Here is an 18451-nt window from a genome sequence, read left to right as displayed (position 1 = left end):
TTCATATAGTGGAACGGTGAAACTGTGAAATAGTTGATTACACAAAACTAAATGAAAACACGTGCAATGAAGGAAAAATAATTGATTAATTCTCTGGGTGTCCGACATCAACGTTTACTTAATCTTACAGTAAGATATAATATCGTATGAATAATGTATGTAGTTGTAGTCAAGCTTAGGAGCTAGGGCAAAAATGTCGATGAGTATTCAGTAATCATATATTATTTTCTCCTTTCTTGTTCGATCGAATAATCCAAACGTACAGAGGTAGCATCTTCCTCTCGTGATCTTCTCCATCATGTACGGCTTAAACGACACTGGCTCTTTCGTGGTCTTGCTAGTATAATTCCATTTACCATGTATTTGAGATTCTTTCTTTTAATAATTAATATAAATTTCTTGAAAATCGAAAACGAGATAGAATATTTGTTGATTGTGGTTCTTTTTCGGAATAGCTCTCCAATGTTCTTCAACCTTTTCCATCGTTCTGTCATTTCAATAATATGTTTTTGCATTATAGTCCAAAAAAATCGGAAAGCTTCCTAAAAACCCTAAAGTTTCATTTTACAACGGCATGTGTTTTATTATATAGTGTGATAGTGAAGACAAACAAAATCAAACTGTATCAGCCGACGAATTTTTTTTTGAATAATGCTAAGTTATTCACATATAAACATGCATGAATGTGCTTTAAATCTTTCAGAAATATATCTTTGTAAGAAGATTGAAACCAACTCCCTATATTTTTTTTGTAACACTTTTTTTTTTTTTTTGTAACACTAAACCAACTCCCTATAACAATTAAGAATTAACATATATAGTCACAGAACTATACATATCTGGCTTCAATCTGATTCTTTTTTTACTATAGACAAATGGTAATTTGAATTTGATCTCATATCATATGGATGGATACGTTTGTGTGTTGATGTGGAGAATATGAAGATTAGATTAGGTATCAATCTGAACAAAATCAGAAGTATAAAGCATTAGTTGAAAACAATGTAGGGTTTCAACGAGCATATCAAGTAAAATAAAAGGGCTTCCCGGAAATAAAGATCATCTATATATACCCAATGACTTTCCTTACCATACTCAAACCATATCTCCCCATTACTTACACCAATACACAGAAAACTGCTTACATTAATACACTTAAACGCACACAAACATTCATATATCATCAATGGAGAAGATCTCAAATTTGCTAGAAGACAAGCCAGTGGTGATATTCAGCAAAACTTCATGCTGTATGAGCCACACTATCAAGTCACTAATATCTGGCTACGGTGCGAATTCAACGGTATATGAACTAGATGAGATGTCTAATGGACCGGAGATCGAACGAGCACTGGTCGAGCTTGGATGCAAACCGACCGTGCCAGCTGTCTTTATAGGACAACAGCTCACAGGTGGTGCAAGTCAGCTTATGTCTCTTCAAGTCAGGAACCAGCTAGGTTCGTTGCTCAGAAGAGCTGGTGCCATATGGATTTAAGTGGCCTTAATCGTAACTAAGCGCGTAATGTTTATACTTATATGTTTTTAGTATAGCGTGTGATCAGCGTTTGAAGCATAATATATATAGTAATTACAAGAAAACTATTTAGCGTCAATCTGAATACAAGAGAAACAAAATAAAAAATAGCGATTTGATTCAACTTCGCTTGTGTTTTGAATGCAATCGCAGTTGTTAAGAAGTAAAATTGTATTTGCGTAATAAATATTTACTCGAGTACATTATAGTTAAATGGTATCGATCGGTTTATTACTTTATTACGATAAGTATGCTTTGTGCTTTGTGCAACTTTTATAACTAGGATGTGCTAAGGTCTTCAGATATCTGGTTGAATAAACTTCTAATTTGGTCAAAAAGTTCTAATATAATATACATACCCTAGCTACTAGTATTATTAAAGAAAAACAATAAGTTATGTTCCATATACTAGGTAGTACTTCACATAAATATACTACTGATTCATCTCAAGATTTAAGTAAAATACAGAATCATTGAAAACAAACTGTGATATAGTGGTTGATGACTTGGTCATAAGCTCACAAAATCGAGTTATCCTCCTAATCACATTTTATACAAGCAAATAGCAAGGACCGGACCAAATTAACAGCATCGCTCACATTTCATAAACACAAGTATAATATAAACTATACATACACACGCAATCACAACTCAAACTCCCGAAGGAAAAAAAAAAATCATATTCACTATAGAGAGTGAATAAAAATATTGAAATAATAAGATGATTGTATGTCTTAATCAAGAAACCGAGTGGCGTCTTTTTCTCTGAAACAAGAAACGGCTATCAGTACTTGCCTTTGCGCTCAACGAAGGTTTAAGACTACTGAAGCTGAAAAGAGAATTGAGTTTGCTTATTTTTTTAGCAAATGACTTGAAAAGCTTAGTCCCTGGATTGGATTTAACAAGCTCTTGTTTAATAGAGATGTGATCTTTCTCTAGATCCGTTAATCTCATCCTCATCCTCGCAACTTCAAGCTTTAGCTCTCTGTTTTCTCTTCTCACCGACGCATAGTTATCTCTTGGAGATATCGCTCCACTTCCTTGCGTTCCAAGCCAACGAAACCAAAATATTATAAAAACGTTTCAGTTAGTTGCAACATTTAGATTATACCAATGTTCAAAAAAGGCGTTTTGCAGAGGTATATTATGGCAGCCTAGCCTAGAGGCTAGACCTATACGTGAATGAATTATTGATTTATTTTATTTATATAAAAAAAATTATTTTAATTATAAAATTATTTTGATGAATTATATTAATTAGATATAAAAATAAAAAATTGACAATTTTGTGAATTTGCACGAACACTATTGCTTAATTTAACAGATCTAAAATAGATCAGTTTAAATCGATTTAGAATATGATCTAAATCGATTTAGAATATATTAAACCGATTCGAAACGATAAATCAGATTTTATAAAAATTGTTTCAGTTAGGACCGATTTGTCGCCTAGGCCCAAGACTGAACCATGAATTATACACATCAAGAGGGGAGTAAAATTACCTGCTCCACTTCCTGCTCGTTGAGGAAACTGATGACAGTTACCACTGAACAGAAACTGAGTAGAACCAATGCTGCTGCTCATAGCATTTCTGAGTCTAATCTGCTCAAAGTACAACACCTGCACCGCCATTTGCACAGGCAGCCTCTCGTTCTGCGCTGCATGGCTACAAGCTTCTTGTGATAGTTTCTGCGAATCTATCGTCTTACATAAACGATAACGCTCTGAATCCTTTATATTCGGATGAACCTTACCACCAAAAAAAAACAATAAATGAGTTTGGAAAATTTCATAAACTGATAGAAAGATTCAAATGAGTGTTTTATACTTTGAGATAGATGTCAACGGCTCGATATAGTCCATCACTGATGATACGTGCATGATCTGGTAAGAGCTCTGCTAAGGCAATGAACTTTGAAGTCGTTAGGTTCGGGTCCAAAGCTATCTCTGCTAAGTAGTTATCCATTAGCTTCGATACTTTCAAGATGGAGCTCTGCTTTGGAGAGTCGAAATCGTAAATCATCTCTGTTTCGTCTCCAAAACGGTTACGATGATGTTGATCTTGCTCTTCATCGTCGTCTTCTTCGTCTAGGTTTAAGAATATAGAGAAGATTCTCAAGATCGAATCAGTGTCGTACATCGTGTTGTTGTTTCCGTTGAGATTTGTCGGAATCAAGACATCTTCGAGGATGGCTTGGTCTAGCTGAAGACCTATCCTTCGTTCTAACTCTGATCTGCATGGTCCTGATGATGTAGCGATGACCATTTTGAGAAGACTTGAGAGAAACGCCATCGGAACAGAGCTTCTTCTTCCTTGCGTAGGAAGTAACCTAACGATTGTTTCTACAATCATTCTTTGTTTCTTCTTTGATTCCAAATCGATAACCCTTTCTTTATCAAGCTTTGGATCGCGAATGATTAGCCCTTGAAGAGACTTGTTCGTGTAACTGATCAGTATCTTGCTGATCACGTCTTGTCTAAGCCCTTTAGACTTAACCGCAGAGACAACTCTCTGGAAGAAGTCAAGATTCAAAACAGCTAGCGACTTCCCCCACCAGTCTAACGGAGTCTCCGGTTCGATGTTGGCACCCGAAAACGTGTAATCTAGCTTTAGTAGACCCGAGGTGAGCTGTTCTTTGCAGGCGTTGTTGGCGATAGCTATGACTAAACGGTTCACCAAGTTGAGATCCTCGGAGACTGGGACAAGGGCTTCACAGTGATGTAGAGCGAGGATGGAGTTGGAGATGCTTGGGAGGATCGTTTCTTTGAAGAAGTGTTCTGTTTTGATAGCGAGATTCTCCTCTGAGAACTCCTCAGTCATCTCTAGGTAATGAGATGCGCAACGAAGCTTAGCTACGTTGAGAAGGTTGATCTCAATGTTGATTCCGTAGCAGAACTTAGCTGCGAGCTCAAAGGCCTCGGCTCCTCCAGGAACACTTGGGAGAGAGATGCTAAAGGTTTTTGAATCCGTGAGAAGCTTCCGGATCTTTCCACTTCGAGACACAAGAGGAAACTGGAGATTATCAAAACAACAAACAAGCAACTTCAATACAACTCAAGAACAGAGGATTCTCTGTTTTAACTTTTAAGGTTCTTGTGTTTTTGTTTTTTTTTTTGTTTTTTACCTTATGAAGACAGAAACTTGAAGATCCAACTTGAACTGTAAGATCACTAGAGACATCAGATATAGGCCTGCAAGAACATATAAACAAACTCATTAATTTCAATAAAAATGATTTCTGAATAATGAAGTAAAAAAGATGTGTATGGAGTTGAACTTGATGATCATATAAGAACTGCTTCTGTATTCCATGACTCCCAACGCTAAAGATTATAGGATAAGGAAACAGTAAAACTATCATCTAAAATAGTGTATATTTTTTCCTGGTTATTAAGACATTTGTAGATTCAAATGGGACATGTAAAAAAGGTTGTGTCAACATCAAACTTTTCAAATAAAGACAGAACCAGATGAAGTGTTGATGTACATATATGTTCCACACAATACAAAAGTAAGATGTGAGAAATTATTGGTTTTGATGAACAGTAAAAGACTATACACAATAAATGACTTGATGCTTGTGATGTGAATGCAGACAAAACAAGAACCATTTTAGTGAAAATGTTTTTGAAACAGAGTACATATATATGTTACCACTCAGAAGCATGTCTGATGCTCGAATTCAGACGAAACCCTCTCTTTCCTGTGAAAGTTGGCTTCAGTTCTCCGACCGTAACAAGTCCCATCTCTCTCCTCACAGCAGAAGAAGAAGAAGAAGAAGAAGAAGAGCTCTTGCGGTTGTAATTGCAGTGAATGTACGTAGTTAATGATGCTAAAAGGTACAGAAAAGAGTTTTGATAACTTAGGTTAAATTAATCTGTTAAATTACGTGTAAAGCTGAGTTCATTATTATCATAGATGAAATTAAGTTAGTGAATAACAAAATGCATGTACATACATTAATAGCTGTTGTCCTTTGAGGCATTTCAGTCTCATTATTATGGGCTTAAGGTGTCTATTTTTTCTTCTTGTTGATCCTATGGTAATCATAATGATTACTTCAAGTTTCATGATTATGTCCAGTACTCTTGTTTGCTCAATTCTTTCAGTTAAGCAACTAATTTTCATTTGGCACTCTCTGCTAATAAAAGGTTCTGTATTTTATACACACCTACAAACAATAGCCAAGTATTGACATCTAGAAAAATAATATTCTTGGAGGTTTTAGATAAAGTATATTGAAACATTTCTAACAACAATAGTCAAGATTACTATTTGTCTACTAATATTCCATGTTGGATTTTATATTGCAATTTTTGTATATAAATCTAAGTATAGAATGATGTATTTGCATGTGAATTTTTATAAGCATGTGTATTTTATAATTCATTTTTTCGTATATAAATCTATCTAGAATGATATATAAATCTAACTAGAATGATGTACCTGCATGTGAATTATATTGAGACCAAGCTTTAAGCTCACTCCATGCTTATAATATTTTGAATATGTACTTGTTTATGTGTGGTCCAAAAAAACTTAGGGGCTTTCTTGCTTTGGTCAAATAAAGAAATAGAAAGCTGTAGTGATTCCTAGTGATTACACCTAATGAGATTTACACTTAGCTTTAAGGCTGTTTATGTAATGATGTTACATAAACATTCTTGAGCCCCTCAAAACCTATCATTTTATATTTATGGTAATTATGATACTATATGATGGATAGAGAGTTTGATTGTGTAAAGGTTGACTAATAAGAAATTAGTGGCTAATTACTAAATTACAGAGAAAAAGGGTTGTTTCTGAACCGGAGTATATTAATAAGTGTCGAAAATGTAATTTTAACAAAAGATTTGGACTCAAAATGCAAATATGTTGGCGCGTCATCTTCTCAGCATCACCTGATCCTCTTCCTCCTCGGGGCGGAGAGAACGTTTCCGATTCAAAGTTTGATTCTTTCGATGACTCCGCATTGGTCGGACTCTCGACTCAATCGCTCAAGAGACTTTCAATCAACGCTGGCTCTTTGGTAAGTCCTTATCTTTCTTCACTCACTGACTTACATAAAGAGAAAAAGATTGATACTTTATTGTTTGTATATATATGTTGAATTGAGTTTTGATGTTGACATTTGAGTAGTATTCAATAATGCAAGGTTGTTATCAACAACATCGACATAAGCATCCAACGCATTGCGCAAGTCGTTGTACTTGATCCTCCTCCCAAGACGACGACGTTGGATGATGCTTCTCTCGTTTTGGACTCTCTTCATACAATGCTTGTCTTTCCTACTTACGATTTGATGATGACTCAGCAGTTACTATCTCAAGAGGTTGCTTACTTGTCTCCGATGTTAGCCTTTAATCTCGGCTTGCACGTGTCTTGCCTGAAGTCCCTCGTCCATCGAGGGAACGAGGTCTTGGAGAAGTATTTTGTTGCTAAATTCGACGAAGGGGAATCTGCGGTGGGTGGCTCTAAGATTGGTTTGGAGTTGGAACCTGTGCCAGGAGAAAAGCTAATTTTGGCCAGAGTTTACTGAACTATAGTTCACATGCTCAGGTTATTGCGATGGAACCTTCTAATGAGAGATTTCTTCGAGTCAGTCACTACCAAACCGCTCTTGTACTTGGAGGAACGGTCTCTTCTGGTCTTCCACCGGATTTGCTGGTTTCTAGATCAAAGGTTCCTATGCCTTTGCAGGAGGACGCAGTAAATGTTTTGGCGTCGGTGCTTTCTCCACCTCTCTGCCCATCAGCACTCTCCTCAAAGCTCAGGGTTGCTGTTTTACTACATGGCCTGCCTGGTACATTTTCTTTCTTCAAATGGCCTGCCGTGATATGGGGGAAGCCAATATTCATATCTTTTAATGCTTTTTGCATATAAAATAATCATGTGCTATCTAATGGTTGTGTCAAGGGTGCGGGAAGCGAACTGTTGTTAACTATGTAGCTAGGAGGTTGGGTCTGCATGTAGTTGAATATAGCTGCCACAGTTTATTATCATCATCTGAAAGGAAGACGTCTACTGTTCTGGCACAGACTTTTAATATGGCACGAAGGTAAATCAGTAGTCTTTAATATCTTCTTTTCTATCGGATAAGCATTATTCGTACTATGTGTTGGAACATGCTATATGTCTGCATTAGATGACTTTGTTTTTTTGAAGTTTATACCTTCAACTTGGCCAATGCCTTTGTATTCATTGTCACAGGTATGCACCAACGATACTTCTGCTCCGCCATTTCGATGTTTTCAAAAATCTGGGATCTCAGGATGGCTCACAGGGGGATCGAGTTGGCGTGGCCTCTGAGATTGCATCGGTTATTAGGGAACTCACTGAGCCAGTTTCTAATGGTGAATACAGTTCCATGGAAGAAGAATCGAATGACAATTCCGTAAGTTTTGTCACTTAAGTTCACTCTTCATTTTACTAAAGGCTGTAGTTAAGGCCACAAACAACTCGTAATGATTTTAAAAATTGGCTGTAACAAGTAAAGAAGAGATTCCATATCTGAAAATCTGCTAATGCAGTCTGAAGATGAAGTTGGGAAGTTTAGGGGACACCAGGTGCTCTTAATCGCATCTGCTGAAAGCACTGAAGGTCTCTCTCCGACAATCAGGCGTTGCTTTAGCCATGAGATACGGATGGGTTCTCTAAATGACGAACAGAGATCTGAGATGCTGTCTCAGTCACTCCAAGGTGTTTCTCAGCTCCTTAATGTATGCGAGTACAATGCACTTAAATTAAGCTATTTACAATGATATAAGTTTGAACTATAGTTCATAACTTCAAAGCTTAATGCACAGATACTATCATTTTTTTTTGTAGACCAGCTCAGATGAATTTGTGAAAGAATTAGTTGGACAGACTTCTGGTTTCCTACCTCGGGACTTGCGTGCTCTTGTGGCTGATGCTGGTGCCAACTTATTCATCAGTAAAGATTCCGAGACTGAAAAGATGAATTCTCTGTCGGGTGATCATGTTGGAGATGATGTAGACCAGTCAAGTCAACTAGATAAGAGCAACGAGACATTAATACCTAAGGAAGATTTCACTAAAGCTTTGGATCGATCAAAGAAGAGAAATGAATCAGCCCTTGGTGCTCCTAAGGTAACATTACCACAGTTTTTCTTTCTTTCTGTGGTGTTTTATTCTTGCTTTCTTGTTTATGAGACAGCTTTGCATATTTGTTAACTTAAAAGGCTTATTTGCGTTCTTAGGTTCCAAATGTGAAATGGGATGATGTTGGTGGGCTTGAGGATGTGAAGACTTCGATTTTGGACACAGTTCAGTTACCTCTCCTGCATAAAGATTTATTCTCATCTGGACTACGTAAACGTTCTGGTGTACTTCTCTATGGTCCTCCAGGAACAGGGAAAGTAAGTAAGCTGTTTTGCCTTGGTGACTTTTTAGCATCCCTTAATATGTCTGTTTTCTGGCAGTTATATTGATCGTTTCATTATTTAAATATGTAGACTTTACTGGCAAAAGCTGTGGCGACAGAGTGTTCCTTAAATTTCCTGAGCGTAAAAGGTCCAGAGCTAATCAACATGTATATTGGCGAGTCAGAGAAAAATGTTCGAGATATATTCGAAAAGGTATTGAATCTTTCCTCCTCCCTTTGAAGAAGAAGCGTATTGAATCTCTGGTCCCATTTCTCTCTTTGAGTGATTGAACTGGTGTTGTGGCAGGCGAGATCAGCACGGCCGTGTGTGATCTTCTTTGATGAGCTTGATTCACTTGCTCCAGCTCGAGGTGCTTCTGGTGATTCAGGAGGAGTCATGGATCGAGTGGTCTCTCAGATGCTTGCAGAGATTGATGGACTCAGCGATTCTTCACAGGATCTGTTTATTATAGGAGCAAGCAACAGACCTGAGCTGATTGATCCAGCTCTTCTACGACCTGGCAGATTCGACAAACTTCTTTATGTCGGAGTCAACGCTGATGCGTCTTACAGAGAAAGGTTTCAGCATCTAAACAATCAAAGACTTGAGTTTTTATCCAGCAACAAAAACAAAAATTTCATCTGATCCTTGTTTTTACAGGGTCCTAAAAGCACTAACTCGGGAATTCAAGCTAAGCGATAAAGACGTATCGCTTTATTCAGTAGCAAAGAAGTGTCCCTCTACGTTCACCGGGGCTGATATGTATGCACTGTGTGCCGATGCTTGGTGAGAAAGGTGAGAAAGGTGAGAAAGATTAACACTACAAATAAGCCTCTAATCTTATTGAGACCATGTTCAATCTCTGCTTACTTGGCAAATTCCTACAGGTCTTGAACTCAGATTCAGAGGAGTCTCTTCCAGAAGACGATCCAGATTCTGTTGTTGTAGAGTATGTGGATTTTATAAAGGTACAACCTTTTTAACTCATCTACCCTAAAAGAGCTTGAGAACTGAGTTTTGAACACGTTAATGTTGAAAAATCCAATCTCTTGCATTGCAACAACAGACAAATATCTGTTTTTTTAAACATTCTTGTTACTTTTGTGTTTGTAGGCTATGGATCAGCTATCGCCATCACTCTCCATAAGTGAACTGAAGAAGTACGAGGCGCTTCGTGACCAATTTGAAGGCCGTTCCAGCTAAAACTCCTCAGTAATAGTAGCAACGAAATAAAAAAAAGTAGCATACAGATTACAGAGCTAAAACCTTCTATGTACATATGACATTAGCACAATAATAAAACCTTTTTGATTTGGGTTAGAGAATCTTAATTGGTTCCAAATTTGTTGTAGACAGCATATCCTTTTCACAAGGAGATTATTAAGACAAATCCTAATTATATAGTTGGTCGGAAAGAACCAACTTTTTAAACGCTGACATCATCACGTCACATGGAAGTTTGCTTTGTTTGTGCAAGCTGGTCCGAACTCGTTTTTGATGAATTATTTGTGTTTTTGAGTAAATTCTCTTCTTCTTTTTTTTTTAGTTTGTTGGAGAAAATAGCGACAAAGAGAGAATGAGGAGGAGGAATCTGAAAACTCAAATTTTGAATTTCTGAAACCAAATTGAGGAATCTCGTTTCCATCTTTGCAAGTTTTTCTTTTTCTGCATCTCCAGATTCTTCAGGTGAGCTCCAAATTCGTATGATTGGAAGATTTGGCTTCTGCGATTTGGGTCGGATAAAGTTTGGATTTTTAGATGATTTCGGTGAGCAACAGCTCTGCGAGAAACGAAATAGGGATAGGGTTTGGTGGAATTGAGGAAGAAATGATGATGGAAGACAGCGACTTTGAGGAAGATAGCATTCATTCCTATGTTTCTTGCGTTGACCCTGATGTTGCTCTCTCTTATATTGTAATGACCTCTTCTTAGCTCTTTGTTGGTTTTCAACTACTACTTAGACATAAACCCCTTTGATTTTTTGTTTTAAAGGATGAGAAGCTCGAGAATGTATTGGGACATTTTCAGAAAGATTTTGAAGGTGGAGTTTCTGCTGAGAATTTGGGTAATGTTCCTTTCTTATGCTTTACTTGCCTTTGAGGGTATTCCCTTTTAACACCATCTCTCATATATGTATAGGTGCAAAGTATGGTGGCTATGGTTCGTTTTTGTCTATGTATCAAAGATCTCCTGTTTGTAAGAGTCCACCACCACAAGGTCAACACCAGGTGGTAAGGAGCCACTCAATCTTCTAATATTTCTATCTTCAGATAGACATTTAGTGAATGCATTTTTTTTATTAAGAGGTCAACCTATTTTATAGGTGAGCGGATCTAAATGCTCAGCTTCATCGGCTGTTCCTCAAGTATCAGTATCTGGTTCCACTTCTAAAGCTCCTCCTGCTTCCGATGTTTTGGTCAAATCAAGTAATATAGGGACATCTGATAGCAAACCAAAATCTGCCACTAAACCTTCTTCTTCTGGTCCATTGAATCATAAGACATTCAGACTCCGTATTAAAGTTGGTTCAAGTGACCTCTCCTCACCTAAAAACGTTTCAACCTATAATAGTAAACAAGGCTTCAATACGCCACCATCAACTTCAGAAGGTGAAGAAGGGTTACTTAATGGGATTCATGATTCGCCCACTAAAATTCTTATGGTAAAATATTTTTTTTACCTTTTTCTGTTTCTCTGTTCTCTCCATGAATGGTTGAAGAATGATGAAGAAGAGTTTTGTTTGTGTGTAGGCTATCGTGTCGTTCCCTTTGCATAAAGATCAGCTTTTATCACCTCTCTCTGATGATCTCATTCAGTTGGGAAAGAAAGAAAAGATCATAACAGATTCTGGATATGTTTCTGTCAACAAGTCAGACTCAAAGCCTGAACTGGAAAAGGTTAGTAAGAGTGAGACAAGGAATGAAGACCAGATATTGAAGTCAGAGCTGCCTGAAGCACATAAGTCACAAAAAGGTTCTAGCAGGAATAGTTTGAGAGGCAAGGACACTGCTGTAAATATAAGTAATACGGCTGTAGTAGATAAATATCAAGAAGATATTGGAGGATCCGAAGATGTGTGTGAAGGACTCGTTGGTGATTCAGGAGAATCAAAAGAACAAGAACAAAGTAGCCTGGTTATTGAAGCTAAGAAAGAAAAGCTTTCAGAAGAAAATGCATTGAAGGAGAGTTTAGACAGTGTTCAAAGTGATGAAGAGGCATGTAAGCATCTTCCTTTGGGAGTGGGATCTGAAAGAGAACTTTCTGGGACTTGTAAGAAACCAAAGACTGGAAAATCACGTTTCTCTTCTGTAGATCAACCTGGATCCAACAAAACTCTGGACGGCGTTAATAAAACTATGATTACTCAAGCCTCAGCCCATAAACTGAAGGATATTGCCAAGGCTTCCTCGCATGATGGACATGAAGACAGAAAGAGGAAACAGGAGGAAAATAAAGCAAGTGGAGATTGTATGAGACTTAGAGAAGCTGCAGCAATGGAGTCAGCTGTAGAGAAAGTTAGAAAGAAAAAGAGGCTTAAGGGTTCAAGTTGTGATAAGGACAGAGGAAGTAGTCAGGAAAATGGTAGAGATAGTGCTTCTCACCTACCTATTAGGGCGTCGTCTCCAAGTTTATTATGTAAGGATTTGAGCTCTGAAATTATCAAAACTAATGTCCATGAAGTCAAAGGTTCGCTAGTTGACACACCAGCCCCTTCAGCCTTAGACCCACTTGAGCCTAAACCAGGAAGAAACTCAGAAGGGGATGAACACCATGACATTGACTTTAGTGCTGGTGATGCGTTAAAAAGATGCCGAGATGGTCAAGGTTATAGCACTATGGATAACCCAGGGACAACAAAGGAGGGTGCACAAAGTTCCAAAGACACTGCTGTTGAAGTAAAGACAAAAGAAAGTAGAAGCAAGAAAATACCTACTAGAAAAGTGTCTAGGGAGAGTAATAAAGAAGGCTCAAAGGAATATCAAGATCCTGATACTAAGCTAGATACAAATGGTAGTCATTTTCATTCTCCACAGAACTCTGACAAAGCAAAAACTATTCGTGGGAAGAGCAACCACTTGGAAGTGACAGCTGAGAAAGTAAAGAATAAACCATCTCCACCAGTTGAAGTCTTGGGGCACGGCACTGAGATATCAAATACAAAGGAACAGATGATGAGAAATGATAATCACAGTTCACTAAACCAAAAGCAGAATGGAAGTACGCATAAGGATGATGATGTTGGCTCAAGCCCTTTGAAAAAGGAATCCACGTGTCAGACTGCCTCCAACTCAATCAAAGAGGCTACAGATTTGAAACACATGGCTGATCGTCTTAAGGTTTGGCGTATATTCATGGCAAAATGTTGCAGTGGTTATGTTTGATGTGGCTTAACATTGACAGTAACCTTTTGCAGAATGTTGTGTCCAATCAAGAGAGCACTAGTGTTTACTTTCAGGCCGCGCTTAAATTTCTTCATGGTGCTTCTCTTTTGGAGTCCTCTGGTAGCATTGCCAGATCCAATGATATTTATGGCAGCACATCAAAACTTTGCGAGTAAGTTTGGCATTCAGCAAGATCTGACTTTGTGACTTTCTACTATTTTACTGCCTAGAAGAGGCCTTTCACTGTGTTGGTAGTTGTTCATGTTGCCCTCTCATTTTTGCTGAGCTTCTGAGTTGTGGCTTAGAGATATTTCTAGCATGTCAAGATGTGAAAATGTTCTTTTGAACCGTATATCTTCATGTTATGTTAACAGGTTCTGTGCTCATGAATATGAGAAAAATAAAGATATGGGGGCAGCTGCTCTTGCTTATAAATGTATGGAAGTAGCATATCTGAGGATAACTTATTCCTCCCATGGAAACATAAACAGATACCGGTCTGAGTTGCAAGCAGCTCTGCAAGAGATTCCTTCAGGTATTTTGATAAAGAGCTATATTTTAAAATGTTTCGGTCTGGGAAAATTTATCATAATTTTGAAAATCTCTTGAATGAATGTATTTAAAACAAATGGCCTTCAATGTATTTAGTATGTTGGTTCATATTTTCTTGTGAGCATGATTCTGATGAATTACTTTCCATGTTGTTGGGGGTTTCAAACAGGTGGATCTCCATCCTTTGCTTCTGATGGTGAAAATCCAAACCAGACATTGGCAGCAGAGAAGGCTGCCTTGTCCAACACTGTGAGGTCATCTCCTAGAGTAACCGGAAATCATGTTCTCTCTTCAGGAAACAACTTCTCTCTTTCACAGCTTTTGTCATTTGTAAGTATAGCTTTACAGAACACCATTTTGCTGCTCTAGTTCAGTTATGTTTGGCTTTACAGAACCATTTAGCTACTCTATAGCCTAAAGTTTAAACTACTAAATCTTTTCATTTCCGTATCTGGGAATTTCAACAGGAAGTTAGTAAGTAGTTAAGATGGTTGCTTGACTGAGACTTGAGCAACATGAACTGGAATCATCTTCAAATATAGCGTCATATTCAATACCATCTTCATAAAAGAGTAGTGTTGTGTGTGTGTAAACATCATCATCAGATGCATGAGTGTTCAGTTGCGTTAATGAATGATTCTTATATACATGTTATATTATGCTCTTGCAGTCACAAAACGTAAGCTATGCTATGGACGCATCAAGAAAAGCACAGACAGCGTTTGCAATTGCAAAGGGAATATCGTCTGGCACTCGATACAGTAGTAATGGCATAGCATCCATCAAAAGGGCTCTTGATTTCGATTTTCAGGACATGGAGAAACTGTTGCGTGTGGTGAGGCTTGCAATGGAATCCATAAACATGTGATAATGAATTATGATCCTACCATGTAAAAGTTAAGTTTATCACCACAGACCATACTCACTGGCAGTGAGTCACTGCAGAGAAGACAAGGGGGAAGCTGACCGTTGAGTTTTGCTTGGATAATTGAAGACTGTATAAACTTATTTCACTTCTAAAGTGTATAGTGTTGGGACCTTTGAGTGTTGTAGCGTATAGTATATACATAGTGTAAGACAACTTTAGGAAAGGGTTAATGATAGTCTTCAAAATGACTGGAAGGAAAATTACTCTGGCTTTTTAGCAATTGTTTCTTGAATCAAAGGGTTTTTTTCTATTCGTTTCAATCCAGCATTTTATACAAGACAATTGAGAGAATGTAAAGACTTAACAAAAAATTGAAAACCATAACACCTTCGCTGCTCTCTGGAAGGTACTCTGAACTAAGCCACATATTTGAAAATGTGGTGATCTTCTGCATCCCTCTCCAAGTAATCTCTCGCCATCAAATCCTCAATCCGTTTCTTGATCATCTTTATATCAGGCTGCAAACAAACACAACAACCATTCAGAAAATGTTCTTAATCTCCAAATATGAAAACCAACGTGACTATACTTGTTTGTAACCTTGAACATTCGGCTAAGCTGCTCAGCACATTGAGCGACCAACTGTTGATGGGGCAACACTTTCCTGCTCTTCATGATCCTCACAATACAAGCATCAATCGCATAGCGTCTATCTCGATCAACATCTTCAACTACTTTCTCCCGTTCTTCCATTGAAGGTGGAGGAATAGAGACCTGTTTCACAAACACAAGGAAAACAAAACAATCATTACAATCTTTTCTTCTTGATCCGGCAATAATAGCTCTTGTTATACCTTGATTCTCCGCATTGTATCGGTGAACTTGGAGTTGAACTCGAAAACATCCGTTGTAGCGATGCTCTTTGAGGCTGGTTCCTTGTTAAGAATCCTGTACTTTGCGCATGAGAGGGATATAAGCACCCTTACAAGATCTTCATGGCTGAGGTTTAGTTGTTCAATGATCTCCTGGCAGGTTAGTCTTTCTGTGTCGTTGAAAAGACATAGCACAACAGCCTGAAAGAAAAACAGATAAATCAAAACATAAACCAAAACAAAAGGATATATATATATATATGTGTATACCTGGTAGGTAGAAAGGACCAACTCGATTGGTTTAGGATCGAAACTCCCAATAACATGACATGTTCCCAGAGAATAAATCCAGCTGAGCTTCCTCGCAGTGGTTATCGATTGATAATAAGAGTTGAAAGCTTCAACACACTGGACCATTTCACGTGGTAGATTGAGGTCGGTGGATTTTTTGTAACTCGGCCAATGAATTGTGGTGAGAACAGTGACTGCCAAATCAATTCCACCTGGCTTTTTGGTTAAGCTTCCCTTGAAGCCCTTTTGAAATTCTTTTGCCAGTTGCATATCTGTTACCTATAGACAATGTACAAAAAGGTTACACTACTAATTAAACAAGCAAGGGAATATAGAAAAATCATTTGTAACGAACCATGCCCTCCATCTTAGAAGTATACTGGCCACCCTGTTGTCTTTTGAGCTTTGTAATCATACTTGTTTCATGCTCCTTATTAACCTTGTGATGATCGAACAAGAGCCTACGTGCTAGCTTCTTCCTGCAAACAACCATATGGATCTCTTAGCGTGAGCAATAAGATACAAATAAAGATAGGAGGCAGAGATGTGTGTTACCTATAAAACTCGGCGAATATGTCCTTGTCACTTATATAATCAAGCAGCTTAATCACCTGTAAAAGAACTATTAGCATCAAGCCAATAATAAATGAAATTTAAGAAGTGAGATTTACATTGTCAATAGTAGCCTCCATAGCTTCATCACTCAGCTTGTCATTCCCTGACTTCTTGAAGAGACTGTCACAAAAGTTTGCAAGTAACTCTGGACCATAGCTTCCACCCACTTTCTTGTTACAGAAGACTTCAAAAGCTTCTTTCAACGCCTTATGGAAGAATGCGTGGTTCTTGAAACAGCCCATGACATAGACCATGTACTTCTCGTGCAAGTCGATTATCTTTCCCACAAGCAACTGTGCCTCCACAAAGCTACCATTAGCAGCTGCGTCTTGAGCTTGTTTGATAAGTGCATTCCCCTCTCTAGTAACATGAACCCTGAAGGCGTCTGCAACAGGTTCCAAACCTTTGGGAATCGGATGATAAAGCATGTACATCCTGGAGAGATCATCAATCTTGTCATCTCTCAGCAATGCACTGCAGCCTGAGTGCTCTTTCTCTAGAAGATGCTTTTCAACCGAAACCAACAATATATCCTGCACAATCTCAACTAGCTTGGACTCAGTGCTTGAATGAAGGTAGTGTGTGACTCTCTCCTTCTCCTTCTTCAAAGACTCCTCAGACTTTATCATGTACTCAGGGCAAGAACACTCCTGGATCCAGCTTGAGGCCTTGCGTGCGTAGTAAGATTCTGTTTCTTCAAGCAAAAACATCTCAAGATCCTCTTTATACCTTTCAATAGTTCCCATCCCACTCTGAACAAAGACGTCTAATACATTTTTCAGTAGTTCTCTATCAATCTGTTCCCCCTCACGTTCTTTATGAATCTGTTAAAATACAAACCAGGCAGAATCAGAACTACTCAAGACTAAGGTCATCACAGATTCTATTATATAAATATGCTTACCAGTGCTATAACAACATCTTTGGCACTGACTTGCACCTCAAGGTAAACACGGTCGCGGAAGGACTTCATGGCAACTTCAAGAAGTGGCGGCTGGTTTCTTTGTGAAATGAAGAAACGTTCAAGATAGTTGAAGAAGTGGGATAGCCACTTAACGAACACTTTGTAATGACCCCACCTACGAGAAAGCTCTCTCAGCAAGTACTCATCATGCTTCTGCTGAATACTAGGCAACACCTAACCACACACACACATATTATTAAACTGTTTTCTCAAAACATTACAGAGAGAGAGAAGTCAAAAAACTCAATACCGTTTTCTTGGCGTAGTGTTCGACGATGTCGCGGTACTTATTATAAAGCCTCTGAGAGTAATCGTGAGGGTGTTTCTGGATGCACATGTTGTAGATTGTTGTGTACAGCTCTAAGTATTGTTTCGGATCAATCAGTGTCTCAGACGTAGTCTCTTCTTCAAGAATCCTTTTCAGCTCCGAAACACCAGCTTCCAAGCACTTGCATCCTTGCTCAAAGTCGATGATCGTCTCGCGATACATTTTCTGCGATGAAAGTAACAGAGAAGGAGGAGAATCTTTAGCATCGGTAATCAAACCCTAACTCAACGACGACAGGTTACAGTAACGCAAACCCTAAGCAAAGAAGCGATCGAGAAACCGTCGTAAACTACGAGATCGGAATCGTGAGCGTAAAACGTAAGACTCAAGAAAGGTGCATGGATCAAAGAGTAAAACCCTAATGATCAAAATCTTGACGTACCTGAAGATTCGTATCGAATCGGATTCCAGCGGGGTTTGAGAGAGCTGTGAAGACTGAGAAAGTGACTGTGTGTATTTATAGGGTCCAAGAAGCTGTGAAGCGGTGAATAACTTGAATCGTCAATTTCTTTTTATATATCTTTTAAAAAAATACATAAACCGTATTCATCACTTGAGTCGCACGAAAGCAAAAGCAAAATATTCCTCTCTTTTGAATTATATATAATTATATATAATAACTTACTGTATATATATTATAAATTTTATTGGGTAATCA

General features: G+C 38.1%; 5 protein-coding genes across 7 annotated transcripts; 3 read left to right on the top strand and 2 right to left on the bottom strand.

The window, feature by feature from the left end:
- The first annotated feature begins 888 nt into the window (after nucleotides 1-888).
- LOC106423037 (monothiol glutaredoxin-S1) lies at nucleotides 889-1735 on the top strand. The gene has a single exon (XM_013863816.3). It carries the CDS (start codon nucleotides 1187-1189, stop codon nucleotides 1493-1495), a length of 309 nt encoding a protein of 102 aa, XP_013719270.1. The 5' UTR covers nucleotides 889-1186; the 3' UTR covers nucleotides 1496-1735.
- Nucleotides 1736-2104: 369 nt separating this feature from the next.
- Nucleotides 2105-5297, bottom strand: LOC106423018 (BTB/POZ domain-containing protein At1g03010). Of its 3 annotated transcripts, none has more exons than XM_048743346.1 (5): nucleotides 5191-5297; nucleotides 4661-4727; nucleotides 3364-4548; nucleotides 3038-3284; nucleotides 2105-2574 (listed from the first exon to the last, which is right to left on the bottom strand). In XM_048743346.1, exons 1-5 carry the CDS (start codon nucleotides 5280-5282, stop codon nucleotides 2273-2275), a joined length of 1893 nt encoding a protein of 630 aa, XP_048599303.1. In that variant the 5' UTR covers nucleotides 5283-5297; the 3' UTR covers nucleotides 2105-2272. The 3 variants fall into 3 exon arrangements, with proteins under 3 accessions (XP_048599303.1, XP_013719256.1, XP_048599302.1); XM_013863802.3 differs by lacking the exon at nucleotides 5191-5297 and adding an exon at nucleotides 4814-4917; XM_048743345.1 differs by lacking the exon at nucleotides 5191-5297 and having other exon boundaries at nucleotides 4661-4897.
- A 971-nt stretch (nucleotides 5298-6268) lies between these two features.
- Nucleotides 6269-10241, top strand: LOC106423088 (peroxisome biogenesis protein 6). The gene is given in 13 exon segments (XM_048743350.1): nucleotides 6269-6565; nucleotides 6692-7031; nucleotides 7034-7339; nucleotides 7453-7594; nucleotides 7747-7930; nucleotides 8067-8255; nucleotides 8365-8646; nucleotides 8757-8915; nucleotides 9012-9134; nucleotides 9228-9499; nucleotides 9582-9725; nucleotides 9805-9889; nucleotides 10035-10241. Coding segments are annotated over 13 exon segments (2481 nt in total). The 5' UTR covers nucleotides 6269-6400; the 3' UTR covers nucleotides 10125-10241.
- Nucleotides 10242-10794: 553 nt separating this feature from the next.
- Nucleotides 10795-15035, top strand: LOC111213489 (cysteine-tryptophan domain-containing zinc finger protein 7). The gene is made up of 9 exons (XM_048743349.1): nucleotides 10795-10835; nucleotides 10914-10986; nucleotides 11069-11152; nucleotides 11245-11583; nucleotides 11672-13258; nucleotides 13336-13475; nucleotides 13678-13838; nucleotides 14025-14185; nucleotides 14526-15035. Exons 1-9 carry the CDS (start codon nucleotides 10795-10797, stop codon nucleotides 14721-14723), a joined length of 2784 nt encoding a protein of 927 aa, XP_048599306.1. The 3' UTR covers nucleotides 14724-15035.
- A 65-nt stretch (nucleotides 15036-15100) lies between these two features.
- LOC111213490 (cullin-1-like) lies at nucleotides 15101-18268 on the bottom strand. The gene is made up of 10 exons (XM_022715250.2): nucleotides 18176-18268; nucleotides 17716-17958; nucleotides 17406-17639; nucleotides 16558-17325; nucleotides 16442-16497; nucleotides 16242-16365; nucleotides 15866-16165; nucleotides 15578-15796; nucleotides 15324-15497; nucleotides 15101-15241 (listed from the first exon to the last, which is right to left on the bottom strand). The coding sequence occupies exons 2-10, from the start codon at nucleotides 17953-17955 to the stop codon at nucleotides 15140-15142; spliced, it is 2217 nt and encodes a 738-aa protein (XP_022570971.1). The 5' UTR covers nucleotides 17956-17958; nucleotides 18176-18268; the 3' UTR covers nucleotides 15101-15139.
- Between the last annotated feature and the right edge of the window lie 183 nt (nucleotides 18269-18451).

The sequence above is a fragment of the Brassica napus genome, chromosome A10, assembly GCF_020379485.1.
Source record: "Brassica napus cultivar Da-Ae chromosome A10, Da-Ae, whole genome shotgun sequence".
Taxonomy (NCBI): Eukaryota; Viridiplantae; Streptophyta; class Magnoliopsida; order Brassicales; family Brassicaceae; genus Brassica; species Brassica napus.
The sequence above is the reverse complement of the archived record's forward strand: the minus strand, read 5'-3'. Positions and strand labels throughout refer to the sequence as shown.